Genomic DNA, 24,782 nt, shown 5'->3' with positions numbered 1-24,782 from the left:
AACACTGAGCCATGCATTTTAGTCAAGACAAGACAAGATAAATAAACACACCACCATTCCAGGACACCATGGAATAGGCAATGTAGCAGGTGACTATTCAGGCCTGCTCTCAGCCACCAAACACCACAAGGAAACAAAGTAGACTCACACCAAGGGGAGGTTTGGGAACTTTTGACCTATGTAGCAAACACAACTGATTGGTCATTTCATGGTCAGGCTTTCTTTTCTGATGCCTAAAGAAAGTGTTGCAATGCCACAGTGATTGGTGGTCATGGTGAGACTCCAGCAAAGTTATCAACATTTGAATTTTCTGCTTTCTTTGGCTAATGAGCGCAAGTATTTCAGACTACATTGTTCCTGCACTGACTTTTGCATCTTTGTGGATTTTGCCAAATGACATGAGCTGCAGAGCTGATGCTGGAAAACCTCCCCGTCCCATGTGCTGTGATTGAAGAAGAAGCAGGTAGTCAAATAATGCCCAGAATATATCAATGACGGCAGGTCCTCATTTTATCGAGGTCTGAATTGGGATGCATCGACACTTAAAGACACCAGCCCTAACTGCAGCAAAATCAGTTGTCTCTTATAATGGCTTTGCTTGGAGCAGTTCACACACTTTGCCAGCCTTGTACATTGGGTGCTATAACCAGCTTACCTTTTGGCATTGGTACAAGTAAGTCTAGCATCTTTTGGGGAATATTTGGCCAAATGGCCAGTATTTCTTTCTGTAGCTCTGCATCCAGCTGTTGCCTGTCAGCTCCCCCTGTAACAAGGCAAACAATGTAATATTTAGCAGTAATTGCAAGGACAGTACACTAAAAAGACAGATTCCTGATCATGCATATAATTGAGCCGAGTATAATGAACAATCCTTAACTTACAGGAGACATTTTATGTAGAAATTAAAACATAAAGGTGAACTCCATACTAACAGCTAAATACACAGACAAAATATGTATACATTAACTGCTTACATAAAAAAGAATTTAAAGTGATAGTAAACTCAGTTCTACCATTTGTACCTACAGGCAAGCCAATAGTAAGGCTTACCTGTAGGTACTGTGACTATCTCCTAAACCTGCACAGTTTAGGAGATATTTAGAGTGCATGCAGCCGGTGATGTTACTGACACATGTGCTCTGAAGATCTGGCATACAGTGAAGGTGGCTCCTGAGCTCATGCATGGGAGAGACGTCATCACGCTCCCAGCCAGTCATGTAGCCGAAGAACGCAAACCTGGATGGAAGGCCGGGGGAAGTCGGAAGTCCTCTCAGCAGTGGCAGTGCAGCGCTGGAGGGATTCGTTCTAAGGCAAGTCTCTCAGAATGTGTTAGTATGTAATGCATATTGCCTTGTAGGGAATTTATTTTTATTTTTTTTGATCAACAACTGCAGTTTACTACCGCTTTAAATGCCATATTAATGAATATAGAGCTGGATTATTTCTCTATTTTATAACTGCCTGAAGTCTAACTTTTACATTTGCATGTAAGGTTTCATGCACATGGACTAAAACAGGCATTATTTTATGAGGACCGATCTTGGTCTTGCATTGTGCCTCATTACGTTACAAAGTGATTGAGCAAATGTTGAAGGAAAGCTAGTTCAGGGACCAGTTGTGCGGCTGGGAGGAAGCATTTGGAAGCGAGGAATAAGTTAAGTATATCTGTGCATTGTTCTACCCCTAAGCAAAATGAGCATTTAACCCTTGCAGGGCAGAGGAGGACCCGCTTAGGTTAACTTTTGTTTTCTCTGGAGTACTGAAGAAGAAGCTACTTATTAAAATCTACCATACAAGAGGCTACATATTATATGGTTTCCCCTGTTCAGGGTCAACTAAGCACAGGTTATGTTTTGTGGTTATGATGTCTTTGATTCTTACCTTTTGCAATTTTTACATCCAGTGCTGTCCGTATAAGAGCCATAAGAGTTGAAGTGAAATGAACCGTCATGTCCTCTGTTACGGGCATATTCATCAGGACCAATCTCTGTACAAAAACACCGGGTGCCCAAGATATGGGATATCGACAAGGGGACCCAAAGCAAACAAGCACACATATGCACATAATCACTACACCATACACAGAACAGGGATGGAGACATCACTCCCCAAACTTCCCTCCATATCCCCAGCTCCACCCTATTCCTATGTGACTAAAAGAGAGAACATAAGGAGCATGCAAAACCTGCCCCAACTACTGCTGGATTCTTGTTATAAAGAATACCAGTATTACTGGACAAAACAAGACAGAGGGTTAACTGTCCAGAACCAGCAGATTAAATATGTACTTGTCCAGAGAATTTGCGACTATGCGGATCTATAGAAAACCGCTGAAGGTGGGTACACTAGATAAAAAGGTTAAACATAGCTTGTTATTGAGGAAAAACTGGGAGTGTCATTGCTGACCTTCTGAAAATGTACAATATGCTGATCCTCTGGTTTTAGTACTTTTAATAACCTAAAACTAGTACTCAGAACAGTAAAGTCAGAAAAAACTCTGAAGTCTATATATGCATATATTATTTTTGTGAGCAATTTTATGGCCTATTTGAACTAGGACTGTTTTCATGTGTTGAGGTGCACAACAATGCACTACATTAGGCAGCCTATTCGAAATGAACGGACTATTATGTACCTCAGTGAGATTTTAGGTCTTGCTGCACATAGTGTGCTGCGGTGTGTTGTAACACCTGCATGTTCTAGAGGTGTGTACGGGTGCTATTCTAAATGAAAAGACACTACAACACACTGGCACATGCAACATGTGCTAGCTTTTTTTTTGGTAATGCCCACATTTCACACTGTGTTGCCATGATGCTGGGAAGTGTGAAAAAACCCTCAAGTACTAAAGCAAGAGTGTCAACATGACAGCTAGGCAACAAGGATTCTTAGAAGGAAAAGTCAACAATGTCAGCCACTATTTTTTTACTAATGAGAGCTTACTTGAACCTTGCCAAAACCTCAGCAAATCAAATTAAGCATGATCAAATATATTTAATCAGAGGATACCATAAAACAATATATCAAAAGAATCACTAAATCCAGAGATATAGATAGCTAAGCTTATGAGCAAATATCTATTCCTGTAAGGGTAGAGATTGATCCTTCCCTTTCCACAATTCTTATTCCTTAATAAGGTTGTCCGCGATATAACAGGGCCATTAAGAACCCTCAGGGGGGGTGGAATAGAGAAAGTTCAACACTGATTTTTTTTATAGAAAAAGTCAAGATTTGCACATCATTTAAGCTGTTTATCTTTCTGGAACTGCTGATGTCTTTGACATGCATGTTTTTGATCACATACTGAATTTGAATGGCCAAGGTTGGTAAAATATTTATTTTAAAATGTATGTAAAACCAGAACCTTTTGGTAAGTTTTGGTTAGAGTAGGAAAGGATTAGAACCTCTGTTAAGTTGTTATTGCTGCCTGTGTGCCACTAGGTAGGTTCACCCACTTTATTCGTTGTGATGTTCACAGAACGTGAGACAGAATGTGATGGGAAATCTTATGCTGCGAACACACGACCGGACTTTCCGGCAGACTGGGTCGACAGACTTTCGGCTGAGTTCCGACGGACTTTCTGAATGAACGGACCTGTTAGTTTTGAACATGATGATGTAAACGGGACTAAACAAGGAAGTTCAATAGCCAGTAGCATATAGCTTCCTTTGCATCATATTTGGTCTGTCGGACGAGCACACAGACAAACGGTTTTCCCGATTTTAGCCCATCTGAGTTGAATCCATCAGATAGATTTGAAACATGTTCTATTTCTAGATCCGTCAAATTTTTTTTTTTTGAAAAACGATTGGACTAGCCCACACACGATCGGATTGTCTGACAGACTGATCCTTTTGGACCTAGTCTGCAGGAAAGTCCGGTCGTGTGTACGCAGCATTACAGTTGCCACCAGAACATAAAGTCAGGAAAAATCTTCAGATGATGATCCTTTTTTTACAGTGACAACTGTCTAAAATAGAAATCCCCCCTAGAGGTTTCCTGTTACATCTCCAGGGCAGAAAATTAAAGGAGAAGTATAGCCAAAGCTATTTTGTACATACTTCTCCTATGGGTCAAAGGAGTACAGTTTGTTCTGCACTCCTGTGACTCATTTTCAGCCAGCTGAAACCCACTGTTGGCTGATGTCACAGAGCTAATCCAGGCTCTGAAAAGACCCCGGGCATATGGTCAGGATCTGCCCAGAAACTGGGACCAGAACCATGGCTCAGCCTCTCAGCGATCTCTCAGCTCCCATCCACTCTACAGCCCAGTTCTCCAGTGATCGCTGGAGGGGCAGAGCAGAGAACCGGTGACTGACAGACACAGCTCTCTTCTCAAAGCGGAGGGGGAGAAATTAGTGATCGCGGTTCTTTTTCGATTAGTTCTCTGTGCAGAGCTGGCAGGAGACAGATGCAGCATCTCACTGATGCTGTATCGACCTCAATGAATATAAATGTTTTTTATTTCCCATAGCCCATACTTCTCTTTGAAGGTAAATCTGCCCAATGGGACACATACAGCATTAGGGAGAGTATCAGGATAGGCAGGAAAGTTGTTTTTTTGTTGCATCCTTCATATAACAACTGTATTTTTGATTCTTTTTTTCATTATTGCTATTATTTTTAAAGTGGAAGGATGACTTAAAACTTTTGTCACTTAATTCTGATACTGTCATTGCACAGTTAAAATGTGTGTCCACATCATCCAGAGCCCCTTATTCCTTCTACTTGGTGACTGCACAAGGTTCAAAATCCCTTTGCTGATTTAAATAGGGTTATCTCTACCTTATAAGCCACTTTGTTAGGACATCTTTTTCCGAGGCCTAAAGGTGGTGACATGAGGGTCAGCATGTCGTACATCTCTGTATAATGGATGCGGCCACTGGTTATGGACAGGGGGAGCCAGAGGAAGAGGAAAGGAGTGAAGTGAGGACAATGGAGCCAGCAATGAAGGGACAAAGAAAAGCAGCATATTCATGGCAGCAAAATCCAAACCAAAAAAAAAAAGAAACAAACAGTAAAACACACAAAAAACAAGAAAGAAAAGAGGGAAACAGAAGAGAAGAGGGAGGGGTTAATAAATGCCTCGACCTCCCCAGAAGCAGATTCAGGTGGGTTTATACCTCACCCATGCCAGTAAATAGATCTTTACTACCCAAGCCCAATTCCTTTCATCTGTTTTTAAGTTGTCTACTTCTTCATCTTAGTGATGTCGCAAGCATTTACTATATCCACTCCAAATAACCGTCTCCAAGTTCAGAATGCAGCTCCTGATAGTTCAGCTGTTTTAGCCATTGATAAAGATCGCTGTCCATAAGGAGCTGAGGCTTTTGGGGGAGCCGTGTATGTAATCTGGTGATGATAAAGAGGGTGCAACTGTCCAAGTTGGTTTTAGGATTGAGATCCTGCAGTTGCTTCCTCCTGGCTATGGGGGTGTGTGGCTCCCAGCATGCACCAGTGCAAAGCATGCTCCGGGCTGCATACAAGGAAAGTTTTCATGCATTCTCCCCGCTAGTGTCTTCAGCTCATGCCAAGCTGCAGATTAGAGGGTCAACCAGCTGCCCCCGAACGCCAGTAACCCTGGATCATCCAAGAGGGTGGATGCATAGGCTCCATCCATAAACCCAAAAGAATCCACAACCCACTTGTTTTTTTTAAATGAATTATGTGCAGATGGGCATATATATCAAAGTCCTGCATGGGCACAATGACTTTTTTAACCTGTGGTCTAAATCTGTGGTTTCTAGTGTAAACCTAATTTGCTGTATAGTGTTGACTATCTTTTTTAAACCCTAAAGGGTCAATTCAAAACATATATTTCAGCTATGGGTGGACAGCACCTTACTGAAATTATCTTATGTCTAATATATTTTGGGGAGTCTAGCAGCACATTCTCCATGCAAGCGTTTCTAGCTCTTTTGCCCTCCACTACATAGTCTCTTTAATGGAAATACAAAACAGACTTAGGACCTAAGATGATGAGATCCTGCTTCCAGAGTCTACAGGAGAAATAAAACGCTGGTGGAAAACTCAACCCTCTTACCAAGTCATGGTTCACCCATGGCTTTAATGATGTACTGTTAAGTCCCAGGGACTAGCTTGGGTGCAGCTGCTGATGTAGTGGGACGGTTAGGGAGTGAATGTCAGTCTTTAAACCTGGAGGCAGCAGCCCGAGGTCCCTTGCATGGTGCAGTAGTGGAGCGGTGGAGGGGAAGGGATAGTTAGGTGAAGGGAAAGGTGGGAAGGTAAAGGTAAGCTATGCCCTTGCTGAAGTGGAAAGGGCTGATAGATTTGGCACCAAACCTTGCATGCCACCCTGTATGGGCAGTTCTCTCCTAGGCCGAGCGGAGGCGAGATGACTCGGACTAATTTGTACATATCCTTATAGGGGATCCTGCCACTGGAAGAAAAGCACAGGCATGTTAATCAGAGCACAGCTCAGTACCATGAAGCTGGAGAGACTTCCGTGGACAGAGGACAAACCCCCCACAACTTCAGTCACTGCACCATGAGAGCTCCAAGGGCAGCACAAAGACCAAACCCAGTTCCTGCAAAATAGCTGCTGCTCAAACTGGGACATAAAAATGGGGGAGGATAGATAAAAACCTCAAGCAGTCAATCTTTAGCTAGAAAGCTGGATTGTACAAATATATTAAAGAAATTCAGAAAAAAAAATCAACATTATAAGGTTAGCTTAATAAACTGGGAATCTAGTTTATTTTATTTTAGTATATTTTTTTATTTCCATGCCATATTTCTGCATGGTGAAAGGCTTATAATTAGGAAGGGTTAGGGATAAAGAATGCAGAAGACAATTTACCATGCTGCTCTGTCGTATTCTGCCCAGATCCGGACAAACTCATCCAGATGGTGTGGTCCGAGAATGGAAGAGTCTCTGGTCAGGTATTCAAAGTTATCCATGATGACAGCAACAAACAGATTTAACATCTAAGGAAGAAACAAACAAGGTCCAGTGAAATGGATCTAAACTCTAATTGGATGATTTTTGGTTTATTAAAGTAAAGCACACTGTATCAAAAACAACTCTTATGTATTTAACCCTTTTATTTGCATTCCATTGCTGCTGGTCTTTTTCTGTCATTCTGCAGTCACTTCCTGCCTATATGCCATACAGACTGCATATTACTGCTCAGACTAAACTCCCCAAAAGCCTGTATAATGTGTTAAAATGACCACTTGTTGTCTCCATTTGAAACCCATGTGGAAGACTGACAATGCAGGGGCACAAATGGGAGACAGAAACAGAATTGTGTCATCCTATAATAAGAATAGACTGAGCAAGAATCTTCATGGTAGTTGTTAAAGGAGATCTGTCATTAGAATTAGTATTTTACTATTTTACTTGTACACTTTACTTGTAAACTACTGTTTTCTAACCCTAGTTATGATTACCGCTCTGCTCCTGCTGGGGCCAATCCAACAACAGCTCTAAAGGAGACAGTTAATTTATAGCAGCAGCTTGTCTTGACTATGAACACTTTCCAGAGGCAAGCAATGGCCAAGTGGAATGCAGTAGTGGTGGCGGTATTGGTGGTGGTGGGCATTCCTGTCTTTCTCTTGATGTTGCTTACCTCAGGAAAGCATTCACAGCCCAGACAAGCTGCAACTGTTAATTAACTGTCTCCTTCAAAGCTGTTGACAGAACTGTAAAAAAAAGTTCTAATGATAGATCTTTATGAGGATCAAGAAACAGGAGTGAGATTCCAAGCCCAAAATTGCATATTTATTCAAAATCACTCAGCTGATGATCACAAGACTTTTCCCCATCATCTCCCAGCACAAAACACTGCCCACTCCAGGCATTTACATTGTGCAGGGAGACCCCCCGTGAGGAGGAAAAACATATTTTTAAATGTTTGGACTACAAACAAATCCCCTGAAAGGTAAGAAATCATAGATAGCAAAAACTTCTCTATAACAGCAAATAGCTTCAACAACACTTCACAAACAATTAAAAATTCTTTAAAAAGTCATGCGGCAACCTTTCCCACTCTGAAAAATGACCCCAGAGGTATAATGCATGGGTTGGTTCTCTGGTTCATTTTCTATAGTTTGCTTTTAAAAGTATTTAAAATTGATCTTGTGAAATTGCAGTGCAAGGTAAATCTTGCAGAACATCAGCTGGAAAAACTTCCATCACCTCTACCCAAAACAATTTTCCTCCATCTATAATCCAAATGTATTTCTGCAAGCAATATACACCTCTAAGGCCGCGTACACACGGGCGGACTGTTCGCCCAACTTTGTCTGCTGAACAGTGTTTCAGCGGACAGTCCGCTCGTGTGTGGGCTTCAGCGGACAGTTTCAGCGGACAGTCTGACGAACAAAGTTTTTCGGAATTTCCGTAAGACTGTCCGCTGAAACTTGGTTTGAGCGAACAGTCCGCTCGTGTGTAGGCTTGTTCGGCAAACTAAGTCTCGCGCATGCTCAGAAAGAATTTACACGGCGAAGGTTGCATTGCAGTGTATCGGACGCCGAATTTCTCGTCCCGTCGTACGTGCCGTTCACGTCATCGCGCAAGTTTTCAGCGGACTGTTCGTTCGTCGTGTGTGGTCAAGTCCGCTCATGCTAATTTTGAGCGGACTGTTTGTCAAACTGTTTGACGAACAAAGTTGGGCGAACAGTCCGCCCGTGTGTACGCGGCCTAAGTGCTTCTGATAAGTTAATTGACAATCGTTGGGCCTCCCTGAATAGCCTCAGGTCTAACAACAGGGGGTCCAAAGTTTTTAAAAAGGTTCCACTGTCCTTGAAATGTACAGTATTTACCATTCTACCATCAATCCATAAATTGCAGGTGGGATTTTCAGAATTTGGAGTGGCCGAGTACAAGAGGGGGAATTTAATATGCTTCTGGCGGTTTTCATGCTTGGATAATGTCCAAGTGGTAAAGTAGTAAGCACTTCATGATCTGTGTACTGGTCACCAAATACTGCCGCAGACTTGGCTTTGATTGATTGATCAGTGGACAAACTCCATAAACCTTAGACGGAATGCATGAGCTTGGCACTACCAGATGTCTGTGCAATGTGATTGAAAGTCTGTCTTCTGCGAGCGAGAACTCTGCATACTGAATGGGGCTTTGTTGCACAATCTGCCAATGTCTTCTAAGGTAACAATACATTTGTTTATGTCCAATTTGACTGCATGTATAACATTGTTTGTTATGTGCAGTCTTTTGAGGCTTTTTGCAGAATATGATGACCACACTCTGCATCCCGGGATTGAACATTTCCCTTTGTGGTGCTGAAGTGGGAGGGATAGGAGAGATTTACTTGGGGAGGGGAATTGTTTCCAAGGATATATTTCTTTTTAACAGGGCTTAATAGATCATGGTTGTCCTGCCAAATAGCCTGCGACCCTAACTGTGACTGGCTTCCTTTCTTTAATCCACTTACGTATCTTTGCAGTACATTTATTAAAAAATAGTTCAAAAGGCCGCAGCAGCTATCCAATCAAGCAGTAGGGCTAATAGGCAGACCCACTGCCTTCTCTGGACTTCTATTAAGTGAAAATAGTTTTCAAAATCTTGGAAGAAGCCCACAATATTATCTGTCACCTTTTGAAGACAAGCCCTTTCTGCCACTTTTTGTTTAAGTTTAAATCAGTATTTTTTGCTAGAAAATTACTTATAACCCCCAAACATTATAGATTTTTTTTAGCAGAAACCCTAGGGTATACAAATGGCCATCGTTTGCGATTGGCAGTGGTTTTTTTTAATGTAATTTTTTTTGGAAAAATAATGAATAATAATAAAAAAAAAATACAAAATATACCCCAATTTATTTGTAAAATATGAAAGATGAAATTGAAAAGAGTAAATAGATATCTAACATGTCACGCTCCAACACTGTGCACACGTTAATGGAATGGTGACAAACTACAGTACAGGTCCTCTTTATGGAGACCTCAAATCTCTTCTTTACCTTTAAAAGTAAAAGATCAAAAAATAAATTTAGAAATATAAAGCATAGGGAGAGGTAACCAACCTCAAGGGACTTTTAACGGTATCAGGCATTACATGTAATAAAGAGAATCACATAGTAATCACTCAAAAAGTGTTTGGAATAAAAAAAGATTCTTAGAAATTTATTATACAAAAAAATAACAAATTTTGCTAAAACAACACTGTCAATACAGATACAAATCCATACAATACATAGAGATCTTGAAGAATCATTTGCAAACTCAGTCAATGTAATATGGTGCTCAACATGTTTCACTCATAGGCGAGTTTCTTCAGGAGCTTTGAATATCATTGACAAGTATAATACTGCATGGATAAACACATAAAGAGAATTAGTTAAATATAAAGTGCATGTTCCAGTATTCACAATAAAGTTTTCAAAAAGAAACCAACAGGTAAATATGATTACTACAAAAGAAAAAAAATATCAAAAATCATAAATTTATATAAATACACAAAGAACAGGGCATTTAGGTCATTCAAGATCAAAGGGGCTGAAAGATCACATACTTACCCACTGTATGTTCACAAAATAATTCAATCAAAGAAACCCCGTATTGCAAAAAATGAAGAGCCTCAATGGTGGATGGGGGGCATCCAGCTATAAGTGCTTGCAGGGAAACGCTTCAGGATAGCAGTCTAAATACACAATCAGAAAGAGGGAAACAAACCCCCTGTAGTTTAAAAAAAGGCCATGATATTCCTCCTGTATGTGATCTTTCAGCCCCTTTGATCTTGAACGACCTAAATGCCCTGTTCTTTGTGTATTTATATAAATTTATGATTTTTGATATTTTTTTCTTTTGTAGTAATCATATTTACCTGTTGGTTTCTTTTTGAAAACTTTATTGTGAATACTGGAACATGCACTTTATATTCAACTAATTCTTTTTATGTGTTTATCCATGCAGTATTATACTTGTCAATGATATTCAAAGCTCCTGAAGAAACTCGCCTATGAGTGAAACATGTTGAGCACCATATTACATTGACTGAGTTCGCAAATGATTCTTCAAGATCTCTATGTATTGTATGGATTTGTATCTGTATTGACAGTGTTGTTTTAGCAAAATTTGTTATTTTTTTGTACCGGTATAATAAATTTCTAAGAATTTTTTTTATTCAAAACTCTTTTTGAGTGATTACTATGTGATTCTCTTTATTACATGTAATGCCTGATACCGTTAAAAGTCCCTTGAGGTTGGTTACCTCTCCCTACGCTTTATATTTCTAAATTAAATATTTGGTATGTGGTATCATTATGTTTTGGTGGTTTCACTTTATTCTTTAAATCAAAAAATAAATGTTTTTGATCTTTCCTAGATTGGCAGTGGCGTCATGACATCGCTCCAGTCTTCCAAAGCCATAGAGCCGATCAGAGACAATCTGTTCTGTGGTAGCCCCTGTGACCAGTCGGCTGCACTGTCAGATTGTTTCTTAGGCGCTGGTAAAAATGGTAAGCCCGAGAAACAGTGGCGGGAGGGGGGGGCGTCCCTTTCGGAAAGTGATCCAGTGGCTAATAAGCTGCTTAGACTGCTTTCATGAGAACGTCAGCCACCAGCTGAAGAAAATTGTACGGGGTTATGGCTGATAGCTTCAGCCATAACCCCGGTCAACCACTTACAAACCCCAACATATACAGTATGCCTTTAGGGAACAGTGGGAGTTACAGAATCAGTACATAACTAGAGACATAAGCCAATCCATGAAAATGGAAAAGTTACAATATTACACTCTTAACATCCCCAGGGGACCGCTATTGTACTATTGATTTATGTGATACCAAAGAAAATTTCCAGATTACTAACATACTGCAAGGGACGGTCAGAGAAAGGCAACAGGTTTGGTTGGAGACACATAGAAACTGGGGACATAATAAATTAGACTGGTAGTAATTACTGCTATTACAGCCTCTTTTCAAATCAATGCCCCTGCTACGGTCTGCAAGGGTTCAAGAGCCATACAATAAGTACAAGAGGGCTGCATGTGGCCCTCAGGCTGCAAACCAGAGAGTTTTTAATAATATAAATGACAATCATTTGATGAATTCAAAGTACTGAAGGTAAAGCTCACCAGGAAGGAACAGAAAAAAATGAAGGAGACAAAATAGACATAAGCTAGGTCAGTTCCACAGCGCTCATTTTCGTTATGTCCACCAGGGGCACTAGTGTCCGGTTCACAGCCTTTATCTCCCAGACATGACAGCATGATCTCCTGCCAAGCCTCACCAGTGGCACTCCTAGCAGCAAAAGACAGAAATTACAATTAGAAAATGATACAACAAACCTATGGCATCATGGCTGAACATTCTTCTACTCTGAAAAATTCTCAGTTCCATCTGTGGCACCCACTTACAACTTTTCTGAAACATTTGCTGGATTATTACAGTTTACACTTCCAGATCATGAACATTTAATTAATTAATTGTAGCTAAAATAAATGACTGAAAAATTTGCACATGAAATATAACTTACAGTCAGGGGGATGTGTTACTTGTGTTACTTTTATTAGCAGAAATCCTCCTCACATAATGCCCTCTCCCAACCCCTACTTTTGTAATATTCCCTTGCGACAGGGGTTAATAAAAATAAGGGACTGCAGACTCAATAGGGGTGGGGGGTCATGTACTGGGGATGATTTGTACTAATCAATACATTTAATTTTACATTGACATGTTTCGGAGGTCTTTGTCATGGTTTCTAACCTTCTACCAGCATGTTAGATGTGGTTTAGTGATGTAAATATGGCAGAGCAATGTAAGTAAATTATAATAAAGATATTGCTTGGATTTGAGCCGCTACAACAAGCGTGAAGGCTAAGTGGCTACCTTAATTGGGATGGAAAAGGGCAATTGATATTTGTAATATACGGTACCTTAGTTCCTTTAATCCTTTTGTGACCAGAAGTCATTGCTACCTAGATGCCCAGGCCAAAGTTACCAGTTTTAGCATGTGTCCATTAACTTAACAAAAACTCTATTTTATAACCTACATAATCTACCTAGGGATATATGACTTATTTATTGCATTGTTTTAGGAAAAATCCTGCTCTGATTTTTTATTCTAGGTTGACAAATGTACAAAAATCTAGAATTTTATTTTCTATTTTTGAATCTTTTTTTCAATACTTATTGTATCTGATACAGTATTAAATAGTGCTATGTGAATGGTGAAGGCTTATTTTGTTAAGAAAGGCAACAGCCTGCATGTGGTCAAAGGAATGACAAAAGATCCTGGAAAAAATAAAATATTTGAAAACATCATTGGAGGGTGACAGAAAGGAAGATCTTGCCTGTATTGGCAAGGAGCCAAGTGGATGCTAGCCACACTTGCCTGCATTTATTTGTCAATTTTACAAATCTCCAATAAAGGCAAGATCTCCTTTGTGGTGCCCTCTGGTGGTCTTTTACATATATGGTCTTTATTCCAGGACCTTTTGTCCCTCCTGTGGCCACTATCATGCCATTTTCTCGTTGTTTTGTCTCATGGGCATTAACATCCTAACATAGAAGCCATTCATTCTCTTTCAAATAAGTCTGCATTTTTATTTTGGTAGGCCTTATGCTACAATAACTCCTGAAGAAGCTGCATATTCAGCAAAACATGTTTAGAACAGTTTAGTAACAGCACCTCAAAACTCCTGTGATAATGTAAGGTCTGTTTTCAAGATTATGTTCAAGATTATGTTCAAGATTTAAAGGGATTGTAAAGGGTAAAAAATAAATAAATAATAATAATAATAATAAACCTAATAATAATAAAAAACTGTTATACCTCCCTGCTCTGGGGAATGGTTTTGCACAGAGCAGCCCCAATCCTCCTTTTCTAGGGACTCCCGTTGGTATTTCTGGCTCCTCCTCTTCTCAGTGTGCCACCATAAAAAGCCACTACAAATCCCAAGCCATGCAGCCTGTGTCTATAAACTCGATTCCACCCCCTGCTCCTTCGTCACAGAATTTGATTGACATCAGCAAAGAGTAGAGCGAGCCACTGCTCTCAGGCACAGTCTGGATCAAGATTGGGCTCAGATAAGTATAAATGGGGGGGGGGGGGGGGGGCTGCTCACAGAAGGTTTTTATCTTATTGCAGAGAATGCATTAAGATAAAAAAAACCTTCAGTCTTTACTACCACTTTAAAATCTCCTGTTGAGAGATCTGAATTTTTACTTTTTGCAAATCCTTATTTGGTCCCTTAGCAATTACCTAACACCAAATGGACGTTCTTACAGGAGAACTCCAGTCATAAGTAACAAGGTAAAAATGAATAACCCATTAAAAGAAAGTAAAAAATAAATAAAACAGAAACAGCTTTTGCTGCAATATTCAACTTTAATCTAGGGATTTCTCTTGCAGTACTTTTTCTGCCACTAGCAGTCTGATGACCAGCACTATTTAACCCACTCCCTCTGAGCCCAGGTCGCCCTAGTCCAGCTGAAGTATTTTATTAAACATAGAAATGAGAAGCAGCACAGTGATGGGCTCATCTCTCTATCACATGTTGCTTTCATTTCCTTTCAGTGTGACTGGCTCCTTGTACTGCTCCTTTATCTCACACTCCAGTCCAGCAAAACATTATTTAAAGTGAATGTAAACCCGATTCATGAAATCTGACCTGGGCACATTTATCTGTAGTGTTTACTGATCTCTTCTCAAAGCACTAAGTCCTGTGTATTTCTGATGTTTCGTTCCTCTGTGATCAGCATGAAAACTTCTGACAAGTTCTCAGAGAGGGGAGATAAAACCAGCTTGAAATTTTTGTCGGGGCTGGGTGCTATAAATAGATTAGCAGAGAGCTTGTCTTGTCAGAGCACAGCTCTGCAAGTCTCTGCCTATGTGGGAGTGGGGGGGGGGGGGGGGATGCTTTATTCATATCAGTTATCACGCAGTGTATGCCAAGACTCCACTCCTACTACTGAATGATGAAGTAAAAATTCTAACACACTGTTAGAAGTCTAAAAAAATAGCAAACTGAAGATAGCAGATATACTGTATATGTAAAACTTATGTAGTGTATCATCTGAGGCTGTTCATTTCATTGGGTATTTGTGAGGGTTTACATCCACTTTAAACTAATAACATTAAACATGTTTTTTCTCCATGTTCTCCTCATTATCTGTCCTGAGAGCTAAGAGAAGTTCTTCATGTACCACCAGGAACCCAGAAGAAACTGATTACCCTCTGTTATTAGCTATATTTTACATATTCGCTTCCTGTAAGCAGCTGAACTCTAAAGTCTGTATTTGAGTTTTCCGTTGTTACTGGCAAGAAGAACAACATGCTGGCTTCTTTCCTTAATTTGAGACTTCACTGGTAATATATGCAGCCAAGAATTTGCAACCACCGCAGCTATTACAGTACAAAATGAGAGTGTCACCTTCCCCAAATTAATTCTCTTAAATAACAGAAGAATTCTGGGATGTAAGCTGGCAGGTGCTGGGATCCATCAGTGCATCAGAAATGGCATATCAATTTTGCAAGGATTTGTTATTCTACATAGTAAGGTTGAATAAAGACACCAGTCCATCCTGAGTGAGTGTCTACAATTGTCCCTATCCCTGTATATATATTGCACACTCACATCAGTTCCTACCCCCAAGGAGCCCACAATCCAAGGTCCCCATTCATATACTAGGGCCAATTTTGGACAGAAGCCAATTAACCTACATGCATGTCTTTGGAGTGTGGGAGGAAACTGGAGTACCCAGAGGAAACCCATGCAGGTACAGGGAGAACATGCAAACTCCAGGCAGGTAGTGTCGTGGTTGGGATTCAAACCAGTGACCCTTCTTGCTGCTAGGTGAGAGTGCTAACCACTACACCACTGTGCTGCCTTGCTGGGACCCCTGCGTGGGTATACCACCGGAGCATTTTTGTGTTATTGAATGTTTGTGTATGTTTTTATATACAAATAATAAGATCTTTAAAAAACATAAAAAAATAAAAAAGAATGATACCAGGAGGGCCAATACTGAAATGTGTGTGTATATATATATTATTATTTTTTTATAAAAAGGATTTCAATAGTTTGCATTTCCCTTTGTCTCATAGATTCCACCGACTTTTTATCATCCACTGCTCAGATGTCTCATTAAGTACACAGCCAGCTTCTCTGAGCAAGGATTAAAGCAGAAATAGGTAAGCGGAAACGAAAACTAGATGTATTCTTTTTTTTTTTTTTTTTGCTCTTCCTAGCATAAATAAATATGAAAACTTTTATGCACTCCATTTAATGCTTCTTTGCAAAAAAATATTTAATGCTAATAACTAGGAACCTATGGGAACCCACCTGAATAGGAGCATGAGGGAACTGGAGAAACTTCTGAAGTTGTTGTGTCTATTAATATGACTTTCCTCTTCAAGGCGGATGTTACCAAACACCTACAAAACAAGACTTAATTAATATCTGGACCTCGCTATATTTATAACTTTTGTAAAGTTTATTAAAAGCAGCTTTCAAATCCAAAGTTTTTACCTGCACTTATCTTACAAGTAGGGGCAGACATTAATCTCATTTACATATCCATGTCTTAATGGACAGTTTGGAGGTATGAATCACATAGACAGAATAAGAAAATTCAAAGTAGCTATAAAGTCTGCACACACAATTAAATCCATGGCCACATGTCATAGCCAGAAATGCTAAAATAATCTTGAATGGTAATTATAAATAACAACTATGATCTCAGCAAGCAGCATAAACAACTTTCTCCCTACCAGATGCATCTTGGAAGATTTTCAGAAGATATTAAGAAAACTGTCATCCTAAATCAAAATATGTCAAAAGATAGTCTGTACCATTCCTGGAATTGAACAGCCACGGTGTTGGATTAGGATACAACTAACTCCTGGTATACTTTTTAACCACTTAAGCCCCGGACCAATTTGCAGCCAAAGGACCAAGCCCCTTTTTACGATTCGACACTGAGGCGCTTTAACTGACAATTGCGCGGTCGTGCGACGTGGCTCCCAAACAAAATTGGCGTGCTTTTTTCCCCACAAATAGAGCTTTCTTTTGGTGATATTTGATCACCTCTGCGGTTTTTATTTTTTTGCGCTATAAACAAAAATAGAGCAACAATTTTGAAAAAAATGCAATATTTTTTACTTTTTGCTATAATAAATATCCACAAAAAATGTATGTATATATGTGTATATATATATATATATATATATATATATATATATATATATATATATATATATATATATATATATATATATATATATATATATATATATAAAACATTTTCCTCAGTTTAGGCCGATACGTATTCTACATATTTTTGGTAAAAAAAATCGCAATTAGCGATTATTGATTGGGTTGCGCAAAAGTTATAGCGTTTACAAAATAGAGGATAGTTTTATAGCATTTTTATTAATATTTTTTTTTTTTACTAGTAATGGTGGCGATCAGCGATTTTTATTGTGAATGCGACATTATGGAGGACACATTGGACATTTTTGACACATCTTTGGGACCACTGTCATTTATACAGCAATCAGTGCTATTTAAATGCACTGATTCCTGTGTAAATAACATTGGCAGTGAAGGAGTTAACCACTAGGGGGCAGTGTAGGTATAATGTATGATGTTATGTGTTTTTTATTGTAGGGGGCGTGGCCTGGCATGTGACATCACTGATCGTCTTTCCCTATAAAAGGGAAGAGACGATCGGTGACAGCCACAGTAGGAAGCACGGGGAGAGGCTTGTATACACAGACCTCTCCTCGTTCTTCAGCTCTGTGACCTTATCGCGGAACACCAGCGGCGATTGGATCTGCTGGTCCCGTGGCCATGGTCACAGAGCTCAGGACCGGGTCGGGAGCGTGCCGCCGCCGGCGTGCTCCCACCCCAAGGCTGGGCACTTAAAAAGCAATGTACAGGTACGTGCTTGTGCCCAGCCGTGCTATTCTGCCGATGTACATCGGTGTGAAGCAGTCCTTAAGTGGTTAAGTTCTTATTAAAGATGAAATTCTCACAAAAATTAGGTCTAATACTAGAGATGCCATATTCATGGAACATGTTGCATGGCATTTGACTTCAAGCTGACAGGCAGTGAGCCAGTTAAGTCAGGCAATGAAAATTCTGAGAAATCCTGTCTTCACAAAGACTACTGTTGCCAAGAACACAATGGTGTTTTATTAGTTTACAATATTTATTGCTATATTTTCAACTATAACGATTTCATACAGAATACATAAAAGCAACTGCCATTTACTAACAAATAGATGTTCTAAGAAATACATTTGATCTGCACTGAGTTCTCCCGAGAGTATATTTTTTCTTTATGACAATATAAATATTGTTAGATGACAGCCTAACCTGCATGCCTATAATGGCATAGATGAAGAATAACATAGCAATCAGGAGGCAGACATAAGGGAGAGCCTGAAAATAAGACAAAAACTGTTATTTAAGTGACAAGAAACATTGCAAAATAACATGCGGTTGAACATAAATATCACATACACATTTTAGGAACTGCAACCATTTTTATACACAGTCCCCAGCCCCCCCCCCCCCTCTCTTTTTTAGGGGCTCAAATTTAATTGGACAAATGAAAATAATCATCAGTAAAATGTTAATTTTTAATATTTTGTTGGGAATCTTTTAGTGGCAATGACTCCTGAAGTCTGGAACCCATGAACATTACCAAAGACTGGGTTTCCTCCTTTCTGATGCTTTGCAAGGCTCTAACTGCAGCTGTCTTCAGTTATTCTTTGTTGGTGGGTTTTTTGCCTTTAGTTTTGCTTTCAGCAAGTGAAATGCATGCTCAATTGGGTTGAAAGTAGATGGTTGACTTTACCATTACAGAATATTCCACGTCTTTTCCTTCAAAAGCTCCTGGGTTGCTTTTGCAGTGTATTTTGGATCATTGTCCATTTGTACTGTGAAGCGCCATCCAATCAACTTTGCTGCATTTGGCTTAATCTGGGCTGCCAGTATATCTTTAAACACTGCAGAATTCATCCAGATGCTTCTGTCTTCTGTGACATCATCAATAAGCACCAATGACCATGTGCCAATGGAAGCCATGCATGCCCATGCCATCACACTGCCTCTGCCATGTTTTACAGACGACGTTGCGTGCTTTGGATCATGAGCTGTTCCAAGCCTTCTCCACAGTTTTTTTCTTCTCGTCATTCTGGTACAGATTCATGTTAGTTTTATCTGCCCAAAGAATGCTTTTCCAGAAGTAGTCTGGCTTTTTTAGATGTTTTTTGGCGAAGTCTAATCTGGCTTTTCTATTTTTCGGGCTCATGAATGGTTTGCACCTTGTGGTGAACCCTCTGTATTTGCTCTTGTGATGTCTTCTCTTGATCGTAGACTTTGACAATGATACACCCACCCCCTGGAGAGTGTCCTCCACTTGTCTGGATGCCATGAATGGGTTTTTCTTTACCATAGAGAGGATCCTGGGATCATCCACCACTGCTGTCTTACATGGACATCCAAGCCTTTTTATGTTGCTGAGCTCACCAGTGCGTTCTTCTTTCCTAAGAATGTACCAAACTGTTGATTTGGCCGCTCCTAATGTTGCTGCCACCTCTCTAATGGATTTTTGTTTTGAAGTCTTACAATGGCCTGTTTTCCTTGCATGGACAGCTTCTTTGAACGCATGATGTAGGTTCACAGCAATAGATTCCAAATGCAAATACCACACTTAGAATCAGCTGCAGACCTCTTACCTGCTTAATTGGTGAAGAAATAACAAGGGAGTAGTCCATATCTGGCCATAAAACAGCTTTTGATTCAATTGTCCAATTACTTTTGGTCCCTTGAAAAGGGGGGTGGCTAATCTGAAGAACTTTGATTCCTAATCTCTATCTCTGATTTGGATGTACATACCCTCAAATTAAACCTGAGTGTGCACTTTCAGCGCATAACCATGATATAACTATAGCTTGAATATTTTTTGGTAAACATCTGAAAAAAATACGCACATGGATTTGCTTTTACTAGACTCAGTATATTTCGAAAATGAAAGTTGTTTGGTTTACAATAATTTGAACATCAAATTGCCTAAAGAGCATAGCATATTTAAAGTGAGCACATATTTCATTTTTATTGCAGTGTTTACTTTAAAGTTATTATATGACTTTTTTTATTATTTTTTGTAAGCTTTGTCTTTGTATTAAACATAGTGATTTGTACATTAGCAATTAGAGGGGGGAATTTATTGGCTTGGTGCAATTACAAATGTTATAGTAAGGAGCAGTAAAACACAGCCATAATGCAGCACTACAAAGCAAGATGCAGATCGTGCATATGTAGTGAGCAACTATGGCTGTTTCAATTTATATAGATAATCAAGGCTTTTTAAAACATTACCATATTTTGAGATAGTCTAAGGTTGGGTTCACACTTATGTATGCTTCCCTGCATCCAATTTGCATGACAGGAGAGTGTGACCGACTCTCAATGGAGCTGGTTCACACATCTCCAGGGTGTCTGTGGAGCGCAGAGCAGAAGGGTCCTGTGCGTCTTTGGCTCCGATTCAGGCAAAAATTCTGACCTAATTCAGACCTGAAATGGTGAATGGGGACACACCAGATCCCCTGCTGGGAGCTGCGGCTGCACATAGTGTGAACCTAGCCTAAATCAAACTGCTGTATTTTACAACTTTATCAAAAATAAAATTTTTTTTTTTTTTTTTTTTTTTTACATAAATTAGTGATACAAAGGAAAATATCCCATTAAATTTCACATTCACAAGCAATATTTGGTATGAGAGGTTAATAAGATTGCCATCAGTATAACGTGGAAAACCACCATTATAAAGAGGAGATAAAAAGATTACAACATGAGGTGAGAATAAGAAGACCACCACTAGTATTTTGGAGATAAATAAACCAATACCAGTATGCAATAAGGAGACCACCACTAGTAAGAGGTGAAGATAAGGTAACCACCACCAGTATATGGTGTAGACAGGGAGGCCACCAACCAGTAAGAGGTAGAGAGAAGGAGACCACCACCAGTTCCAGAAGGAGATAAAAGCCCAGCACCAGAACAGGGTGCAGATATGGAGACCATCACAAATACAGTACAGTATGCGGTTTAGATAAGGAGAGCACAATTAGCAAGGTATAAAGATAGGTAGATGACAATCAGCACGAGGTGGAGATAAGGTAACAACCACCAGCAGAAACAGGAAATAAGGAGACTGCCATCTGTAAAAGCAGAAAATATGAGGACCACTACCAGTATGAGGTGGATATAATGAAACATCACAAACAGGAGGTGGAGATAAAAACATCACCGCTAGTACAAGGAGAAAATAGAAAGGCAGTGCTCTTTTGAAATTTTGTATTTACATAGTTGTTTTTATAAGCGGTAACAGGTGGCTCCATGGCAATGTCTGCTGCCTTGTACCCGTTTAAAAAATGTTTATAGCGGGTATACATGAGCAAATGTTTGACAAGAAAGATGGGTATCTTCCGAGTTTGAATGATTTGTTTGCAGTCCAACGTCCTAATTTGGCTTATAGATATTAGTGCTGTACAAGTTGTATTCCCTGTTTCTCTATTGGAAAAGGAACAATCAGTTAATCATTCACAAAGAGATTTTACAACATAATGAGAAAAATCTCTTTGTGGAATAATAATCTTTTTGGTCAATGGCAAGAGCACATTACTACAGCTCTAAACAACCCAATCAACACAAGAAACTTCAAATCAAAAATGGTATAGCAGACCAGTGTATTGTCTTTTACAGTATTTTAGCCTACTAACTAACCCACGCTTAGTCTCCTGGCCACAGATTTTTTTTGGAAGCCTCACTGAAGTCTCACCTCTTTTTTTAAAGCTTTAAAGTCATGCACCCCTCCGTGTCACTGTTGGGGAATGCCCAAAACTGCTTCCAGCCACTCACTTGCCAGATAGCAAGCAAATAAGCTGAAAGTTTGAAAATGACTTGCTAAGCTATTGCTAGACTTGCCAGGTTTCACAAGTTTGTTGCACAATTGCATCAAGTTGCATTGCAAGACTCTAGCTCAACTTTCTTTGCAAAACATTCTGCAAGTCTGCTGCAAGTTCTGGTTCAGTTATGTTGTCCAATAGTCATCTCACCACAGGGGTCACTGTGGCTGAATTTTCATGCTGTAGACTTGAACTTGTGCTTTAAATGCTCTGCGAGTGTACAACATGGAAGTGAAAATGTGCAGCAAGTTAACAGATTTACAATTCAACACTGCCACAAATTTGTGGCTAGTTATCCTTGCTATCTGGGTTATAGCATGGAAGATAGTGTACCAGCCACCACCCTCATAACATGTGTTCTCACAAAAAATTGTAGTTAGACTACAGAGTACACTAGGTCAGACTATGGTCATAGTCATCCCTCATTATTTTTATTATAAAAAGAAGAAAAAAAAGAAAGAAAATTAGTTGGGACTTTAAATGAGGTATACAGGGGCCGTTCGAGTCCCCTCCTCCATCCCGGTTCAATATATAAAAATAGGAGAACGTAGCTAGCAGGACTTTTCCATGAAGCACACGGGAGCAATTTTACTATATATTAATATTTTTAAATTTTGCTTCTGATGATAGGCTATAAGGCCTTGAAACGCGTAGAGCTAACAACAACCGCGTGTATATACGTATGAATTCCTCTGCTCTTCGTTCCTTCCTTATTTGTTTCTTGTTTTTTGTTTCTCTTTTATTTCCATTTTTCTATTTTTGTGGCTCCTCTGTGATATCTGAAGAGTCATTAATTCCATTATACTAAATCATGTTTCAATTATTGTTTGTATCTCATAATATATGTACCAACTCCTTGTTGGAATGTGTAATCAATGTGCAATAATTTTTATGAAATGTATATGTGTAAAAAATTTAAAAATATTAATATATAGTAAAATGTATGGAACCAATTGATACGAATATTTCATAAACAATTCGAATAATTAAAAACTATCTTTTAATCCAATCTGTTTCATTGCTCCCGTGTGCTTCATGGAAAAGTCCCGCTAGCTACGTTCTCCTATTTTTATATATGGTCATAGTCATATTTAAACACAACATGCAATTGCTGCAGTGGGAAAGTGGTGGTACGACTTTGCAAAATAGGAAGTTGCTTCTATAAAATCTATCTAAGCGCATATGTATTTCCAAGACTTCTAATAGACTCTAAAATATAGACACCTTACCTTAAAGGACTGTACAAAAGTCCATAGTAAAATGCGGATTGTGTATCCCTGTCGAAGAAGTTTAATGAGTCGGGCAGCTCGAAACAATTTCAAGAAGCTCATGTTGAAGCTGCTTGTATTCACCAGCTAGATGGGTCAGATAAAAGACACAATTAGTTCAAAGACTAAAATTGCATTCTATGACTGAATATATTTTTCTACAGCAAATGATGTATAATTTATCTAAGCACCTGTTTCCAGCAGACAAGTGCATTTCACATACAGCAAACAACTCACGCAAAGGTATCCACCTTTCCAGTACAGTTCAGTGCACATTACACCTTTTAGAAGAAAGAGGTATAGTGATATAGGCTAAGGTTGTATGAGATGGGTACAGTTGATGGGTCTCTTTCCATCGTAATTGCAACACAAATGTTTGAAATCAGGTACTGCTGTGGGTGCAGGGTGGCAGGACCATTTTTGAATATTAAACCAATAAAAAAAGATAAACAATCCGATCAGATAACTGAATTATTCTTGGATATTTATGATTTATGTTCCATTCAAATTAGATTTAACTTTACCTTATTCTTACCTCTGGCACTAGTGTGTGTACGTAAACGTGTTGAAATGATAAGCAGTGTTTTAGTTAAAGACCTGTAACAATCACAATTTCGCTATGTCTCTGAGCCCTATGGGATTTTACCCTATATGTTAAATTTAATTAATTTTCTAGCCCCAAGTACTCTGTGCAACAATTGAGTTTTGTGCAAACACTTGACACGAACAGACTTTCTTCTTGAGCTACTCATTACAATTAACCATGCATGAGAGGTCACTTTACAGCTGGGTTTTAACAGATTGTACAATAGGCATACCTGCCCCTCAAGGACAATTATGAATAAGATCTTATAAAAAAAATCCTTGGATCAAATAAATCTTATAACCAGGTTATAAAGTCAACACCTTTTGAAAGCTGTATGCATATTTTTTTTCTAATACTCTTATTTTTGAAGAGGGTCTTTAGAGATGGGCTAATCACAGGCAATGAGACATTTCCCGGTCCATGTGGTCCATTGCAGTAGGTTTGGACTATGTTACCCGAACACAGCAGAGCCCATCTCTATGGGTCATACACCTATAGATTTCCTTTGTTTGGCATACAGACTTAATAAAGGAGATTTAAAAGATTCCTAAATCCACACAGCCAAACAGTGGCCATTGGCCTGACAGCCAACAAACAGCGTCTGCATCTCAGATTGGTCCAATAGGGCCACCCACTGATCATATTTTGTATTCCTAAGAAACTGGCTGAAATTCATTCATTATACGGCCAGCTTAAGTCAGTTAATATACTGTTACAAAAAATCCCTCTGGGCTATACCTGTGGATAAAGGTTGTTAATCTCACCTCTTGAATTTATGCCACGGTTTATTTGGAATAAACTCATGGTTTATTCCAAAAGTTGTTGGTCCGGAAAACTTGCGTATAATGTATAATGAAAACAGATGACCACAACCCAACCAAGCTGTGGGTCCCCTGTTATAAACCACTGTGTCATGTAAGGGCATTAGTGATCATTATTTATTTCAGGTACTTATATAGTGCTGTAAATTTTTCGCAGCACTTTACGTATACATTGTACATTCACATCAGTCCCTACTCTCA

At 39.2% G+C, this 24,782-nt stretch overlaps 1 protein-coding gene and 1 long non-coding RNA gene across 7 annotated transcripts in view; one reads left to right on the top strand and one right to left on the bottom strand.

Moving 5' to 3' along the window:
- The window catches only part of CACNA1E (calcium voltage-gated channel subunit alpha1 E), a 330,584-nt gene that overhangs the window by 34,051 nt on the left and 271,751 nt on the right, over window positions 1-24,782 (bottom strand). For 4 of the 6 annotated variants that reach the window (XM_077453107.1, XM_077453111.1, XM_077453110.1 and 1 more), the window contains 8 exons: window positions 23,136-23,261; window positions 18,308-18,373; window positions 16,271-16,362; window positions 12,059-12,224; window positions 6,821-6,948; window positions 4,786-4,882; window positions 1,882-1,987; window positions 656-763 (listed from right to left, as the gene is read on the bottom strand). In XM_077453107.1, the coding sequence (XP_077309233.1) occupies window positions 656-763; window positions 1,882-1,987; window positions 4,786-4,882; window positions 6,821-6,948; window positions 12,059-12,224; window positions 16,271-16,362; window positions 18,308-18,373; window positions 23,136-23,261 (889 nt within the window). Of the gene's footprint in view, window positions 1-655; window positions 764-1,881; window positions 1,988-4,785; window positions 4,883-6,303; window positions 6,401-6,820; window positions 6,949-12,058; window positions 12,225-16,270; window positions 16,363-18,307; window positions 18,374-23,135; window positions 23,262-24,782 lie in introns of all 6 variants that reach the window. The other 2 variants (XM_077453108.1, XM_077453112.1) reach the window with 1 other exon arrangement.
- LOC143928304 (uncharacterized) overlaps window positions 1-24,782 on the top strand; it is a 191,296-nt gene that overhangs the window by 149,872 nt on the left and 16,642 nt on the right. The window contains exon 2 of the long non-coding RNA XR_013262396.1: window positions 16,033-16,119. This is a non-coding gene — a long non-coding RNA (uncharacterized LOC143928304). The remainder of the gene's footprint in view (window positions 1-16,032; window positions 16,120-24,782) is intronic.

Source organism: Lithobates pipiens, unplaced genomic scaffold (assembly GCF_037356315.1).
Source record: "Lithobates pipiens isolate NorthernLeopardFrog02 unplaced genomic scaffold, aLitPip1_a1.2 Scaffold_23, whole genome shotgun sequence".
NCBI lineage: Eukaryota > Metazoa > Chordata > Amphibia > Anura > Ranidae > Lithobates > Lithobates pipiens.
This window is presented reverse-complemented; position numbering and strand designations above follow the sequence as displayed.